This window comes from Zalophus californianus, chromosome 13 (genome assembly GCF_009762305.2).
Source record: "Zalophus californianus isolate mZalCal1 chromosome 13, mZalCal1.pri.v2, whole genome shotgun sequence".
Lineage (NCBI taxonomy): Eukaryota > Metazoa > Chordata > Mammalia > Carnivora > Otariidae > Zalophus > Zalophus californianus.
The window spans coordinates 37,171,187-37,188,166 of NC_045607.1; the positions used below are offsets into that span (position 1 = coordinate 37,171,187).

The 16,980-nt window shown below is 56.2% G+C and overlaps 1 protein-coding gene across 5 annotated transcripts in view; it reads left to right on the forward strand.

Moving 5' to 3' along the window:
- The window catches only part of CNTFR (ciliary neurotrophic factor receptor), a 38,442-nt gene extending 21,930 nt beyond the window's left edge, over positions 1-16,512 (forward strand). For all 5 annotated transcript variants that reach the window (XM_027616347.1, XM_027616345.1, XM_027616346.2 and 2 more), the window contains 7 exons: positions 2,587-2,820; positions 9,573-9,690; positions 9,864-10,030; positions 11,420-11,583; positions 15,070-15,250; positions 15,664-15,829; positions 15,920-16,512. In XM_027616347.1, the coding sequence (XP_027472148.1) occupies positions 2,587-2,820; positions 9,573-9,690; positions 9,864-10,030; positions 11,420-11,583; positions 15,070-15,250; positions 15,664-15,829; position 15,920 (1,031 nt within the window). In that variant the 3' untranslated portion in view covers positions 15,921-16,512. The remainder of the gene's footprint in view (positions 1-2,586; positions 2,821-9,572; positions 9,691-9,863; positions 10,031-11,419; positions 11,584-15,069; positions 15,251-15,663; positions 15,830-15,919) is intronic.
- The last annotated feature ends 468 nt before the right edge of the window (positions 16,513-16,980 follow it).

Sequence of the window (16,980 nt, forward strand, 5' to 3'; positions counted from 1 at the left end):
GGACAGTTGTTCTGGGTGTGTTTGTTCTTCTTGTGGTGACTGTCCTCATCCTGCGTGTGTGGCGATGTGAAGTTGCTTAGGACGCCCGGGGGGACTGTTTCCGGCATGTGGTCCCCATGTGAGCCCGTGTGCACAGGTGTGAGGGAGCCGTCAGCTCTGTCCTTCTGTGTTCTCCATGTCCATGACCTCATCCTGTCTCTGTCTCTCATCCTGGCTTCTAACAACCTTTTCACAGCTGATTCCTTTGGAGCATTTGTCACCGCGTCAAGGCCAAGAACCCCATCCTCCCCCTGCCGCTTGATTTAATTTCCGAAATGGACAGCACATCAGTAGGGGCACCCACGGGGCAGGAGGAGAGCTGTCCAGAGACAAAGGATTAAATCACTGCCATCTTTGGAGCTGTTGCATGGCTGTGTGTGTATTGCCGTTGTTGTGTTACTGTAGCATTTGTGACAGTGTGTGTCTTGCGTGATTGTCATGTCATGTTGCCCCCTCTACCTCCGCTTTGTGGCCTGTAGTTGTCTTCTGTCATTGCGTTGTCATGTCTTCCTTCCTGCCCTGCCCTTACATTGTTGGTTTGTCATTGTTGTCACGTTGTATTTCTGTTTCCTTTGTGAGGCAGACAGGGTGATTTGGGAGTGTTATCCCATTGTCATTATATTTGTTGTGCTGTTGGGTGGCTGTACCTGCCCCACAGTATTAAAGAACCACATTGGGTCCAAATTAGTTCTGAGCTGCTGTTGGTCAGTGTTGACGTGTTGCTGCTGGGACCATGGTGGCCACACCCCCTCCCCTACGGTCAGTTTTCAGCCTCCTCCTCAGGCAGCTGGATGCAGAGTCTGTGCTGGGGGGGGGGGGTGGGGAGGGTTCAGAGAGAGGGGCTTGGCATGTTTCCTGGAAGCTCCAGGTTTTGACAGGGGAGGCTGGAGGGGGGCTCAATGGCTAGGGCTGGTGGATTGGGGGAGCTCTATGGCTTGAGCCTTGGACACTGGGCCTCTGGTCAGGGGGAGGCCCCCATTCAGTCTCTGGTCCTGCCTCACAGCTGTGGCCTCCAAGGCCCCCAGCCACCGCCCTTCTGCTGTTCATCCTTTGTTTGGCTGGTCCCAGGCCTCACAGACGAGTGGTCAAGGCTGGCTGGGTTTCCTGCTTCCCTCTCCTCCAACAGGGGACAGGGATCGAGAGGCTCAGAGAGGGGCAAGACAGAGGCAGGCAGCAGGGGAGAAACCTGAAGACACGGAGAGAACCTGGCACAGGAAGGGTGACAGGCAGCAAACAGGGACAGATGTTCCAGCACAGAGAAAAGCAGTACTGGGGAGGGGGCTGCAACGGAGGGAGGGGGGTGGCTGGTGGCATAGGGGGATCCCTACCCCCTACAGTCCTGGTGGTGTTAACAAGTCTAATTAAGAGGCCACTGGCCCAAGTTAATTGGCTCGTTAACAGGAATTGCCTCTGAAAATCCCCCAACTCAGCAGGGTGGCTCTCCAGAGGGGAGATGTAAGCAAGTGTTAACGAGGGATCCCACAGCCCCCCCCAACTGCTGTCCCCCCTCCCACCTCGCACTCTTCCCCTTCCACCCTCACTCCACAGATCTGGCCAAGACCAGGGAAGCATCTGTCCTTCCAGGCTTGGGGGGCAGGATGAGGAATGAGGAGATTCGTTGATTCGCATCACCCAGCTCTGCATGCCTGCCCCTCCTCTGGAGATCTGTGTCCTCTTCACCTCCCCCACCTAGTGCTGCCTCTCGACAGGTGCTCCCTCCCACCCTTCCACTCCAGTCTCCTGGGTTCAGTCCATCACGCCTGGGTTGCCGAGGCCAGGGCTGGGGTTTGCTTTTGGCTCTGACAGGCCCCTCCTGGGGGCAGGAGAGGAATGGTCATAGAGCTCTCTTGGCCCCAGCACTTCCCTGCACACCCCCCAACCCCAGCAGTTCCTGTCTCCCAAAGTTGATAGCTGCCAGGAGTTCCCTAGGGCTCCCATCCTGGATCTCCCTTCTGCTGCTGCCCGAGCCCTGGATGGTGGAAGCGGGGCAGGTTAGGGGCAGCTTGTCAGGGGGGCCAGAGTGGGAGGGAGAGAGGCAGGCCAGGAGACAAAGATGGGGACAAGAGACAGAGAAAGGAGTCCAGAAGTAGGGCCCCTCAGCGCCAGCTTGCCTGGGTAGCAGATATCAGTGGTTGGGGCTGGGCCTGTAGGTGGCAAGAGGTTAGGGTCACGGGGTTCAAGAAAACTTTTTGAAGGACCTAGTGACTGGAGGTGAACTGGGTCTTCACTGAGGTTTAACCCCTTCCAGCACTCTACACAAACTTTCTCCCACACACATACACACCGAAGATCACCCATTCACACACAAAATCCCCAGACGTGTACACACACACACACACACACACACACATACACACATTCTGAGACACTCACAGTCACAGATAAATTTTAAACGCTCCTCATCTCCTGACACTCACACCATCAGACACAGAGCCTCTTGGCCTAGACTTCTCACTCATAGGCTCTCATCTATGCACATTCACCTGGTGGTGCTGGGCAGGGCTGTGACCTGTGACTTTTGCCCTGTGCTCTCCCTGCCCCCCACAGAATCCCCCCACGTGCAGTACGAGCGCCTAGGTTCAGATGTGACTCTGCCATGTGGGACAGCAAACGGGGATGCAGCAGTCACATGGAGGGTAAATGGGACAGACCTGGCCCCTGACCTGCTCAACGGCTCTCAGCTTGTGCTCCACGGCTTGGAACTGGGCCATAGTGGCCTCTACGCCTGCTTCCACCGTGACTCTTGGCACCTGCGCCACCAAGTCCTCCTACATGTGGGCTGTAAGTGTTGCTCCCAACCCCTCATCTGACCACCCCCCACTTCACTCAAGAGGATTGTCAGTGAGGCTTAGACCCTTGGCCCAGATCAGGTCCTCCTCCTTTCGGGGAGGGGGTGCTGCAGCACCCTGACCCTTGCTCTCTGATCCGGTCCTAGCCTTCTCTTCTGACCTCTGAGCCCAGTGTTCGCCACGGAGTCCAGACCCCTGGGCGTTTTGCGCATGTATCCCACCCCCAGCCCACCCCCGGAGGTCTGTGAGATCTGGAAATTGCGTTCCCTGTGACAAGATGGGCAGAGGAGGGCTAGCAGGGCATGATCCTTCCGGGGCCTGGTAGGGAGGAAACCTGGGGTCACAGCTCCAAGCTGGAGCGACCCCACTCCATTGTGTGCTCTCACAGGGGCTGGTTCTGCAGGTAGAGGAATGGGTACTCTGGGAGGCTCCAGGCAAGAAAAACACTTCCAGGAGTGGGGGGCACACGGAGATTGGGAGATTTGGAGGATACATTGACAAAGTCACTTCTGGCAGAGAGCTAAGTGTGACTACAGGCCTCAGAGGCTGGGAGGGTATGAAAGGGCCACTTGGGCTGGTGTAAATGGGGGAAGGGAGCTAAAGGAGGGGATGGGGCAAATCATGATCCTAGAAGCTAGGGAGTGACTTGAGCAGGGTCATCATGTTCTTAAGAGACCCTTCTCATGGTAGTGAAGAGAGACAGCTTGGATGGCAGCAATGCCAGGGCAGGAAGGAGGCTGTGGCTGGATGCAGGGGAGATGATGAGGACGAGGGACCAGGGCATGGAGTCCCTCACTGGTTGGACCTCCAGGAGTTGGCGGTGGATTGGAGGTAGAGAGGACCAGGAGCGTAGGGAGCAGGAGGGGTCAGGACGGATAGCGCTACCAATCGCTGCAACAGAGGCAAGGCGGAAGGGTCAGTGGAGGAGAAGATGGTGTGTTCTGGGGGCACTTGGGTGGTTCAGTCAGTTCAGCGTCTGACTTTGATTTCAACTCAGGTCTTGATTTCAAGGTCCTGAGTCCAGGCCCTGTATTGGGCTCCATTGGGCGTGGAGCCTACTTAAAAAAAAAAAAGAAAAGAAAAGAAAAAAAAAGATAGTGTGTTCTGTTTGGACAGTAGTATGCAAGTCATCTTATTTTGGATTTCCCTAGAATCAGATCCCAAGATGAGAGTTTATATGCAAGTAGTTTATTTGTCAGGTGGCAGAAACACCATAAGGAAATGAGAAAATGCTAGAAAAAGGAAGTTAAGGGGACCAACAAAGACAGAGTTATCCAGTTATCTTCTGGGCGACTGCAGCTTCGCCCTGTGAGAACTCTGAGAGCCCAGGCAGAACATGTACCTGGGAGTTCTCCCGCCTGAGCGGTGAGGGAGTTCAGAAGCTTATATACTAACTCCTGCCCGTCCTGGGTTGAAGGAGTCTATCAGGGTGGGGGCAGGGATGCTTTAATTCCCCCCGCATTTTTGGCCTGATGCCTCAGCAGGCAATGCAGATTTTAGTGACCAATGAAAGCTCTTAGGCATATAACTACAGAAGAGGGCGGTAGGTACGGGCCAGGGATCTGTTAGGGCCTCACTGCCATCTGCTGTAGATATGTTGGCTTGGGGTCCTCAGGGGACAAGGGGAGCTGATGGCTGTAGCCAGTGGATCTGAGGGTCTGGGACTCAGGAGAGGCCTGGGCTGAGGATGGGATGAGAAAGGCCATGGAGGGGATGAGATGGCCCAGGGAGGGAACGCTGGGATGAGGAGAGAAGAGGACCCAGAACTGGGCCCTGAAGACCATCGCTTCATGAAGGGTTGATGGAGAGAAATGAGCCACAAAAAGAGATAAGAAGGAGCCAACAGGAAGGTAGAGGGAAAAGGGAATGTGATTGAGAAGACAGGTTTGGAGAAGTTGGAATGAAGAGCTTATCAGTGTTGCTGAGGGTCAGCTGGGCAGGCACCCACCAACAGAATATTCTGAAAATAGTTCCATTTCTTTTCTCCTTGAGCGAAAGATTCACGTTTCTCTGGCCTCATCCCATTTGGGGGATGCACCCCACTTTCTGAGGATGGTTTCTTTATTCCCTGGGAGCTGCTGAGAGGAGGAGATGCTTGAGTGACCTGGGAGCAGGCCCTTTCCCTGTTGTCAGGAGATTGGTATGGACAACCATGGGAAATGTTAGACTGAAGGGTTGGTTGCTCATTGTCATCCACAAAACACTGACCCACCGGTGGGGTTAGAGGAGGGGTGAAAATATGTTTTGGGGGGGGATATTCCTTTTCACACAAAAAAGCCTTCCTGTGTTTAAACTGGAAAGATGGCAATCATATCCAAGTGTCTTAGGTGCAAGCCAAGGATGGAATGACCCCTGTCGGCCAGCTTGAGAAATACAGGACCAGCTTACCTGAGTTCTCCCTGGCCCACCATGAGGTCTGTTGACGTGGAACGCTCAGCCTAGCCCCATGTCCTTACACATAGAAAAGTGCCATGGAAGAAGGATGAGACCAATTTGACACCCCTGTCTTCTCAATTTGAGTCGTTGAAGTCCTTAGGACAAGGCTGGCCATGATGGCAGGGCCTTGGTGACCCTGGGCCCTCTTCCTAATGACTTGATCTTTCAGAGGTCATTGGAGGGAAATTGGGTCTAGAAATGATGTCTGTAGTCTGTACCCACAGGACATGTCCACAGCTGCCCCGTTGTGACCAGAGCCCAGACCGTTTATAGTGCTGACCACTCCCCAGGCCCTGCCTGTCAGAGGAGAACTGGCCATGAATTGGCTGTAGCATTAGTAACAGGTACTTATCTCTCATTGCCTTATTTCCTTCTAAAGAGCTGGTCAGAGGAACAGCAGACATTAATCATGATCGTCTCAGTCACTTTATATTAGTAACAAGAGACTGGGTTTGGCAACACTCAATATCAAATTATTCTTCTAGCCAGCACTCAGAGAACAGGACAAAGTTACCTCTGATTTGTGAGTCATTCAAGCCAAAAATTATTTAATATTTACCTTAAACATATAAGATTTTCATGTTTTTATTTCCAAGGGAAACTGATCATAAAAATAGGCTGTTGAAAGTCCCCTTAACCAGACTGATCCCTGAACTGCTTTCTTCCAGTCCACCTTCCTGCCCTCCGCTCACAAACAGCTCAGAGGAGTCCTGTGCCCAGGGTGATGAAAGGACCGCCCACATTAGGAAACAGGATCACCAGGTTACCTTTAGTAGCATCCTTTTGTTTACTAGATGCTGCTGATTCAGTGTCTTTCTGATTTTAAGCTAAAACAAATCAGAGTGATTTACTGATTTTTAAATGGACAGTTCCTTGTCCAGTTTTTACATATCTGTATTTGATTGGTCAGGACAGGAACTCCGGAACCCCTGGTTCGGGACTGCTTCCCTCTCAGCCCTGTTTGGCTGAGAAGGAAAGAGCAGCTTGTGGATGAAGATGTCTGGGGGGAAAAAAGACAGGTGGGAGGCAGGAGAGGGGCATCTGGGAAGCCAGAAGTTGGGGTGCCTTGAGAGACGTCATGAGATAAGGTTGGGACAGGCCAAGGGCTTTGATGCCAGACAGGAGGAGTATGGGTGGGGCCTGGGAAGGGCTGGAGCTGGAAGGGTCACCCTGCCCTGCCCAGCCCGATCTGGCCTGGCCAGGGGTGTGGGCAGCCTGCCCCTCCTTCTCTCTGCCGGCGGGCAGGCCTCGTGCGTGCCGGGGGCTCCAGCCCAGGCGGGCTGGCGAGATGAGAGGAAAAACATGCGGTTTGGTGGGCTGGACATGGAAAAACAAGCCAATTAGGAGGAAAACAAACAAACCCTGGGCCAGCGGGGGCACACGCACACATGCACACACATACACGGTCCCGCATGGGACCCGAGGACGTCCTGCCACAGGCTGCCACAGTCACTTGGGCATCTCAGGAGCCCCCACAAGGGGCAACTTGGGATGCCTGGGCATCCAGGAATACGTCTGTATGCCCAGAGAATGACTGACACATACCCATATGAGTTTTTGCTCACATACAGCCTCTAACATGTTCTCACGTAGTGTTCGGCTCATACGTGTGGACACACTCGGAATTCTGGGCACTTTCCCACACCCACAGTTTGAAAAATATGTTCAGGCTTAGGCTTCATCTCCTGTATAGTGTTTCAGGTATGTAGTCGAGCCGTGCCTGTGTTTCAGATGCGCTGGCGCACTTCACATATTCTCAGAGGGTACCGCCACCCCTCAGCCACACCCATGCAGGCAGTCTTGAAATCAGACAGCTTGCCCAGAGTCACACACAAATGCAGTGTGCAGTCACACACAGCCAACTGCATGGTTACACAACTGCCCACGGTTTCAGTCACACACATGAAGCCTCTCAGAGTTCACAACGACAGCCTCACAATTGCCATGTCTTAAAAACCGCTTCTTCCCCATCTTGCAGCATGCTCACAACAGGCCTGATCGCACACTGTCCCACAACCTCACACTTGGTCTCTCACGGCACCCCCACCTCCGCCCACCCGGCCCCTCAGCTGGGCTCCAGCTGCAGCAAGTCACTCCTTTTCTTCCTTTCTTTGTTTTTCTTTCCTCCTTTTCCCTCTGAGAAACCTGGTCCCTGTCAGGAAACCCAAGCCCTTCCCTACTCAGGGCCCAAGGCCAGGCAGGAGTAGCCAGATGACAGACAAAGCCCTGCCTGGCCCCCCGGTCCCCCATGACCTGCCCAGTCAGAGAGAGGAACTGGTTTTGAGGGGGAGGCTGGTCTCAGGGGGGAGGCTGGTCGGGGGAATGGAGGGGACTGGTCAGTGGGGAGGCTGGCTGGTGGAGGGGGCCTGTGAGTCCAGTGCCATGGCCCGCTCTGCCCTCCAAAGAGTCCCAGGCAGCAAGGAGCTGACTCTGCAGACTTCAGTACCCACCCCACCCCCAGCACCCTTCTCCTTTGAAGCTGGGGTTAAGGGAGGGGTGGTGGCAGGAGGGGGGAGTGGAGGCTTCTCAGCCGACCTCGGAATGTCCTTTTCTCCTGGGGTGGCTGCCAACTCTGGCCTGGCCTACAGGCCCCCACAAGGCACTTCCTGTGTCCTTGGCCATCCCCCACCCCACCCCCATGCCTCTGTGTCCCTGGGCAGATAGGGAAGGGATATGAGAGGCACACAGGATGAACATGGAACAGACACAAGATGGACACAGGGCCAGGAAGGCTCCCCAGGGGAGGCATACGGCAGTGGATAGAATGCAGGTTGCCCCTTGTGGGGGCTCAGCTGGGCTCTGGGCTCTCCCCTGCAGGCCTGGGGCATAGAGCCACCTTTGCCCACAGCGTAGCCCACGCTAGCTGCTACATACACCCAAGCTTCCCAGATGCCTCTCTGACCCTCTCATCTCTCCTGCTGCAAAGCCAGATTGGGCCCTGGGGGTTCGGCCCTGATACACATATACTTCCCACACACTGGACATGTACATGCAGTCAGAGTCAGTCACAACCACGTGTACACTGTGGATGAAAGCCCACAGTTCCCCATGTGTCACCATGGCCACTCGACAAGCATAGACATGTATTCCCCCTTTCACAGTCCCTGGCTTATTGAACTGCCCCCCCCTCCCATTTCCTGTCCACCTGTCAGGCAGGGGGTGGGGCGGAGGTGGGGGGGGACACAGGAGGGAGGTGTCAATGTCCCTGGAGCCACTGACGGACATTCCTTGCCTGGGTCAGATCACAGAAGCTGCCTCCTTCCAGGAGCCTGAGCCGGCTGTCCTCACGCCTTACCCAATGCCTGAGGGTGGGACAGCTGGGCTAAGTGCTCACAGCAGCAAGAAGTGTGGTTAGATAGCAGAAAGGACTTCCCAAGTGTGTAATGTGGTCATGTACGTGGTATATCCCCATCCTGGGGTTTTGTCCCAGCTCTGGCTTGCTGCATGACCCCAGGCAGGTCTCTGTCCCTTTCTGGGACTCCGCATTCTAAATTGCAGGCTGCTGCTAACCAAGTAAAGGGCTTCTTAAAGAGTCTGTGACGGAGGAGCTGGGGGCTAGGGCTTGGGTGAGGTATACAGCAAGGGAATAGTAGCTTCCTCGCAACAGGCATATGCACACACATGCAGTCATACATGGACATACATTCTGAGCCATGCCCTAGCTACTCCTGTATATGTACCTGCATTCCATCATGGGTCGTTCATGTCGCAGAGACTCGTGTGGCACGTACACCCGTGCGCACGGACGCCTACGCGGATACACATGTGCGCACCGTGCTGTTGTTCCCGTGGACCAGCAGGCTTGTCGTCGTGTCTCTCAGTCGCTGCTTGGGGGAGCCTGGGGTGACTCTGCTCCAGGGAGTGCACTCTGATTATTCCAGCAACCAGACTACCCGGTGGAGACACCCCCTGCCCCGCCCCCACAGCCTCTGTTGCACGGTTTTTCTCTGTGAATGGACGCAACGTGTCAGGAGATGTGGGGCTGGGGCCGACCCCCAGACATCACCTCCATCCTGTGATTGACGAGCTGAGGCCCGCAGCGCCCTGTTCCCCGCAGTTCCCGCCTCCCCTGAGCAGGTGGGGGGGGCTCCCTCTTCACAGAGCCCTTGTTTTTCTTTAATTAAACATCTGGCTCTCTGTGGCCTGGGAAGCCTCAGAGCCTCGCTGACAGCCACCCCTCCCCAACCTCTGGCATCGCTGATGGGTTGAAGGGGGAGAGCTCGGGTCCTGGGGCCCACCTGTCCCCACACTAGTGCAGGGGACCAGGGGCTCCAAGAATACCCTGACCGTGCTGTCCTCACCCCCCAGTGCCGCCGCGGGAGCCCGTGCTCAGCTGCCGCTCCAACACTTACCCCAAGGGCTTCTACTGCAGCTGGCATCTGCCCGCCCCCACCTACATCCCCAACACCTTCAATGTGACCGTGCTGTGAGTAGACTTGCCTGTGTCCCGGTTCCAGCCCTGACCTCTGACCTCTCCTCCAGCCACCCACTGTGCCCTCATCCAGACCCTAGCCCAGCCTTGGGCTTGACCTTCCCCCAACCTCTGCCCCATCTGACCCTTGATGTTGGTAACAGTGCCTGGGCCTCACCCTTCCCCAGGCACGGCTCCAAAATTATGGTCTGTGAGAAGGACCCAGCCCTCAAGAACCGCTGCCACATCCGCTACATGCACCTGTTCTCCACCATCAAGTACAAAGTCTCGATAAGTGTCAGCAATGCCCTGGGCCACAACGCCACAGCTATCACCTTCGACGAGTTCACCATTGGTGCGTGGGGCGGGGGTGGTCCCTGCAGCATACTCCAGTGGGAGTGTGTCAGTGGATGTGTGCCAGAGGTGTATATGAGCATTGGTGGGGATATTCACATGTGTGCCTAGGTACATGGGGCATGTGTATACATGTGTACATGTATTCATGGCATGTATATACCTGTGAACATTTGAGTGAATGTCCTTTACCTGCAGGGGCCAAGAGACCTTTCCAGCAGCTCTTCCCCATCGTCTCTCTGGCTCCCAGAGTATACAGGAGGGGGAGGGGGGCAGGCTGGGCCAGACCCTTGTGCAGCTGCAGCCTCCACCCCACCCCCCCACGCTAATGGCTTCCTTACGGCTTGTGATGAATGAGGTGTCAGAACAGGAGACAGGACTGGGACAGATACCGCCCTCACCCCCACCCCAACCCCAACCAGACCCTCTGCCTGCCCCTGCCCCATCCCAGCAGAGCCCTTGCCTGCCCCTGCCCCATCCCAGCTAGACCCCTTGCCTGCTTTTACTCCAACCCAGGCAGAAGCCAGACCCCTTGCCTTCCCCCACCCCATCCCAGCCAGACCCCTTGTCTGTTCTTACCCCATCCCAGCCAGACCCCTTGTCTGCTCTTACCCCATCCCAGCCAGACCCCTTGCCTGCCCTTACCCCATCCCAGCCAGAAGCCAGACCCCTTGCCTTCCCCCACCCCATCCCAGCCAGACCCCTTGCCTGCTCTTACCCCATCCAAGCCAGACCCCTTGTCTGCTCTTACCCCATCCAAGCCAGACCCTCTGCTTGCCCTCCATACCATGGCTGAGACCCCCAGACTGTTTCTGCATGAGCTGGGCCCTTAGACTCCCATCACGTCCTCAGCCTACCTCCAACCCAGAACTGCCACACCTGTGGACTGTCTTTTAACCTTGACCCACAGAGCAGCCTCAAACCCAGACTCTTCCAGGGGAGAGTATATCTCAGTTTGGAACTGGAAGAGTTGAGGTGAAAAGCCAAGCTTGAGGGGAGTATATGATGCTGGTGCAGGAGGGGGTGATCCCGGTGACAGTGGAGGTAATGCTGGTAATGGTGGAGCCATCATACAGACTTGGTAATTGGGATGCTGGTCATTATGAGCATGGGGTTGGGATGATGGGATGAAATTTGGAATATCGCTATCATGAGCTGGTGACAGTGACTGTAGTGACAGTCCTTGGTGGTGACGGGGATGTGAGAGGTGGAAATAATGAGACGGTTGTTAATGGTAGTTGCCAGAATTGACAACAGAGAAGAGGGGTGGCCACCGTGACAACTAGGACAATGGTTGGTGATATGAGATGGTGGACATGGTGACTGGGGTTGACACAGTGGGGTCGTTCCCGGAGATTAGTGAGGTAATGAAGCTGTGTCTCCTTAACAGTGAAGCCTGACCCTCCAGAAAATGTGGTAGCCCGACCAGTACCCAGCAACCCTCGCCGGCTAGAGGTGACTTGGCAGACCCCTTCGACCTGGCCCGACCCTGAGTCCTTTCCTCTCAAGTTCTTTCTGCGCTACCGACCCCTCATCCTGGACCAGTGGCAGCATGTGAGTGCCCTGCCCTGCCCAGATCCCAAGTGCCCGAATCAGAGCCTCGTGGCGTGGGAGGTATCCATATCACCCATATCAGCTGGTCGCTGTTCCAGTGTGAAGCCTGGGGGCAGTCAGAGAGGCTTTCTTTCCTCAGGGAGAGGGGATCAGATGGGCTTGGAAGGATGGATGGGGCTGAGGAAGGTATCCTGATCGGAGGCCCTAAAGGGTTCCCGGTGGCCTCCATTAGTGTGATGGGAACACATCTGTTTTTGTTGCCCGGGGTAATGGGGAGAAATACTGGAAGGGAGATGGCAGGCAGGGCAGGTAGGATTTCCCTTTCCTTCACTCTGGCTCTTAGCCCTGACCCGGCATCTCCCTCTTAGACCCTGGCCCAGGCTGCGGGCCTGTGCTGGCCCCAAGGGGCAGGACATCCTGGTCCTCAAGCACTTATAGTCTCAAGGGCTCAAGGGGTCAGAATCAGGCAGTGGTGGCAGACTTGTTCCAGGGTATGAGTTCAGGCCACGATGAGTGTCAGGGCTCCAAAGTCAGCTGTAGCTTAGGGGTCCGCCCAAGGTTACAGGTCGGAAGGTAGCCTAGGCTGGGAACAAAGCAGTGGATAAGGGCTGGTATGGGGCAAGGGTGTGGTCTGGGATATTGATCAAGCTACAGTTGCTCTGAGGAGCAGCCAGGCATTTGGGGCTGACTTAATGTTCTCTCTCCTTTGACAGCCCTGGGCCCATAGGGTTGTAGGCACTCTTTCTGGCCCATGAGGTCTATGGGCTAGGACTGGGGCTGCGAGGGTTCTCCACAGGCTAACCCAGACTGGTACCCAGGGGTCAACCCACCCACTAGGCTCCAGCCCCATCTCCTCATGCCCCCCTTCCAGCTAGCCTTTAAAGTGCGTAATTTGATTCCAGGGTGCCTGTCCGGGTTGTAGGCCTGGCCCCCACAAAGGCTGCTCACATGTTCTCTGACAGAGTCCGGAGTCCCTCCTGCCTGGCCAGCTGCCCATGCCTAATGCGTTGCTAATAACCAGGGTCTAGTTTCACAAGCCCCCCCCCATGCTAACGAGCTACAGGCAGCACCGCGTACCACGGCGCACACGCCTCACGGCGGGCCTGGCATAGCGCCCACCACACACACGGGGGCATGCACACATACACGTGGTCCCCAGCAGGAACCATGCTGCACACATGCATGTGGCTAACATGCCAAGACCATGCACTGCAGAACTGACCCGCACGCTGACGTGGGTAGAGCAAAATACGAGGACTCTGTGCTAAGAACATGTATGACCTGTGGCACATGCTTGCCCTGTTCCATATCTCATTGACATTGGAGTTGGCTCAATTTATGGCTCTTTTGAACTTGAATTTTGCTCTGAATAGAATCTACTCTCCCTAATTCTTTTTTTTTTTTTTAAAGATTTTATTTATTTATTTGAGAGAGAATGAGAGATAGAGAGCACGAGAGGGAAGAGGGTCAGAGGGAGAAGCAGACTCCTTGCTGAGCAGGGAGCCCGATGTGGGACTCGATCCTGGGACTCCAGGATCATGACCTGAGCCGAAGGCAGTCGCTTAACCAACTGAGCCACCCAGGCGCCCTACTCTCCCTAATTCTTTATGTTGGAGAGAAGCAGGTGTATGATCGGGAGGTGGTACAGAGGGGAGAGCAGAGAAAAACATCACTTGGATTTTCAGGGGGAAATGAAAGCTACAGGCCAGGATTGACAAGAATGGGCACCATGAGGTCTGGCAGGGGCTATCTCAGCATGGACAAGGTGAAGCAAGTACTGGGACCCAGCATGGGTTCCCTGCATCTTCTGCTCAGGCCCTAACTCAGCAGGGAGGCTGGAGGGCGTGTCTGACATGTGCTGCGGCCTACTGGATGGAGGACTCTGAGGCTAGGCAGATGCCAGCTACTAGAGAATTCCTGCCAACTGGGGAGCCATTCTCTTAAGGGTGTGGATTAAGGGATCAGTGACAACCTAGAAAGAAGGGCCCAAGCCTAGATGTGGCTGCCAGGAAAGCATTGGGCTCCTGGGCCACCTTTCTGGAGGGGTATGGTGCCCACCATAAGCCCACCAATGAGGTGGTAATTTGATCTCTCCATAGCTCTCTCCCTCTCTACTCAGCCAGAGGGGGTCTTTGGAGGGCAAAAGGGTATAGGGGACCAGAGGAGGAGCTAGGCCCCAGCTCCAGGGGAGGAGAGTCTGTGGGGTCCACCGATCTTCCAGGGCTGGGAGTAGGACTGACTGAGCCCAGGTCTGGGCCCTAAATGACTTTCACCCTGACCCTGACCTTTACCAGTGTCTCCACCTCAGGGCCACAGATAGTGGTGGGAGCGGGGGAGGTTATTGGAGGGGCTTCCTGCTCTACTTAGACCCATCTTCACACATGAATAGACATACACATGCGTGCATGTACTCACAGCCTGTCGGGTAGGTAGCGCAGACCCGGTTTTCCGGGAAGGAAGATTGGAACAGGGACCAAAAAGGCCCTGAAGCCAGACGTGGCCCAGAGCAGCCCCCTCCTCCGCCCTTGCCGGCTGCCCCTGTTTACGAGGAGGCTTAATGAGGCAGCGGGTGCCGCTGAGATGAACCAGAGCCCAGCCTGGGACTGGGAGGGGCGCTGGACAGGCAGGCCAGCCTGAAGGGTGGGGGAGACCAGCAGAATAGGGCTGGCCTGGGCGGGGGTGGGGTGGCGATGCCTCCAGGAGGAAATGGAGCAGCTGTCCTGCTGTCCTGCTGCTTGGGAGCTGCCCCCACCCCCAGCCCCTTCTGCCTCAGGCAGGGTGATAACCATACTGAGGCCTTCCTGAGTGGGAGGCTCAGTGGGGGCTAGGCTGGTGGGTGCACTGGGCATCTGGGAAGCCAGGCTCTGATGATGACAGAGCTGGCTGAAGTGTGTTTGGTGCTTACCATGTGCCCGAGTCCTCATTATACTCCTGTGAGATCATTAATGCCATTTTCCAGATCAGGACAGCAAGGCATATGGAGGTTAAGGAACTTGGTCACCTGGCTGAGAGGGGATGGAGCTAAAACCTGGATTGAGGCAGCCTAGCTCCACGTCTGTGTTTATAACCTTCCTTCTAAGCACATCACCATCTCTTCTCTTACCCTGTTACTCTTGTCACCTCCAGGGAGGGACTGAGATCAGGGCTTAGGCTGGGTACTGTGAGGGAGCCGGGATGACAGCAGAGTGAGACACTGAGCACAGTCCTCCTTCTGCTCCCCTGGGGGTGCTTCCGGTCTCCGTAAAGATTTTCTTACTCCTTCAGGATCCTCTTCCCTCCCTCGGGGTCTCCTCCCCGAGATGTCTTTACCCTCCTTCAGGAATATTCTCAATATCCTCTCTCTCTCCCCCCAGGAAGCTCTCTTTTCCTCCGGTGGGGGGGGAGGGTCTTCACTCTTCTCTCCCCGGCAGTGTTCTCAATTCCTCTGGGGGTGCCTCACTCTCCTGACCCCCGGGGCCCCACCCCCATCCCGCGGTCTGGCTGCAGGTAGAGCTGTCAGACGGCACAGCGCACACCATCACAGACGCCTATGCCGGGAAGGAGTACATCATCCAGGTGGCGGCCAAGGACAATGAGATTGGGACGTGGAGTGACTGGAGCGTGGCCGCTCATGCCACACCCTGGACTGAGGAGCCACGACACCTCACCACTGAGGCCCAGGCCCCGGGTGAGCCCCCCCCCCCGACCCCCTGTTCTCTCAGTGGGCCTGCACTGTTGCCTGGCTCTATCTTGCGCCTTCCCACCCCTCCCAGGACTCAGAGCCTTAGAGCCTCTGCCGCAGGCACTCTGTGGCCGCCACACTCCTGTCTGTCTGTCCTGACCAAGCTGTGCCTCATCCTTGCTGTCTGGACATTCTTGGTAGGGGCCGTGGGGTGGAGGGGTCATCCGTGAGCCATGGGGAAGCAGGATCTGCCTGATGGGGGAGGCAGGACACATCTGAGAGAGGAAGCAGGGGCTCTCTGATGGGGGAGGCAGTACTGGTCTAACACAGGGAGCAGGAACAGTGTGCCTCATGAACCCCCCAGATCTGGGTTGACTGCAGCCCTGGCCCTGCCCTGAGTTCCCCCCCATGTTCCCCAGAGACCACGACCAGCACCACCAGTTCACTGGCACCTCCACCCACCACGAAGATTTGTGACCCTGGGGAACTGGGCAGCGGCGGAGGACCCTCAGCCCCCTTCTTGATCAGTGTCCCCATAACTCTGGCCCTGGCTGCTGCCGCCACTGCCAACAGTCTCCTGATCTGGTAAGTCAAGTGAGGTGGGGTGGCAGAGGGGAGCCCGAGGGGACCCCCACCCACCGTCATCCCTCACAGCCCCCTGCCCTGTTTCCCCAGAGCCCGGCACCCCGTGAGGACATGCCAGCGCACCTGCAGAGGACCAGGAGGCCGGAGCTGAGCCCGCAGACCCCAGTTTCTATTTTGCACACGGGCGGGAGGACCTTCTGCATTCTCTTCAAACATAATTTGTAGAGACCCCGGCAGGCCTGGGCCTGCCGCCCCCTAGCCCTGCCACACCGTGCTGGCTCTCCTCCCGCCCTCAGAAGAGGAGGACCCTGCAGCTAACCCACCCACCAAAGACCCCCCACCCCCACCCTGGCCCCTCGGGCTGGACCCTCCAATGCCAGCCACTCCCAGGAGCCCTTGGGGGGGTCTGAGGGGAGCCCCTCACATCCATAATTTCTCCTGCCCCAGCCTCCTGTCTGTCCCAGGGTCTCTGTTGCCACCATCAGATTATAAGCTCCTGACGCTGGGGGGGCCCAGCCATCCCCCTCCCTCCAGCGCCCACACTTTTCACTCCCCCACCTGTCCCTGTTTTGTACGACCCTCCCCTTTCCCTGCTCCCACCCCACGGTATTTAATGCCCTGTCAGTCCCTTCTAGTCTGACTCAATGGTAACTTGCTGTATTTGAATTTTTTATAGATGTATATACAGGGGTGGGAGGGTGGGGGGTTCTCATTAAACGTCACCATTTCATGAGTCCTTGGAACAGACTCACTTTGGGAGGGTACCCTTCTTCCAAGGATCCCTCCCCTTCTAGCCGTGGAGGGGGGAAGAAATTCTAGTTGGAGAGAGACAACTCTCTCCATATAGATGGGGAGACGCAGTATAGCTCTCAGGCAGATGTGTCTGGGGGTGGGGCTTTCTGCTTCTTTGGAGGAGAAGGCCCCCTGGAGGCCAGGGGCAGAGTTGTGGGGAATGAGGGGTCCCAGTGAGCCAGGTCCCACACGGGGATGTCCAGTCAGTCCTGGAGGCTGCTGAATCCTGACAGGGGAAAGGCCTGTCAAGAGTCATCTCCAGAACTGCCTTCCAGGAAAGCCTAGGCTTTAGCCATAGGGGCAGAGATGCAAGAAGGTGAGGAGGCCAGACTTCATCTTTGGGGTACGGGAGGTGGTCA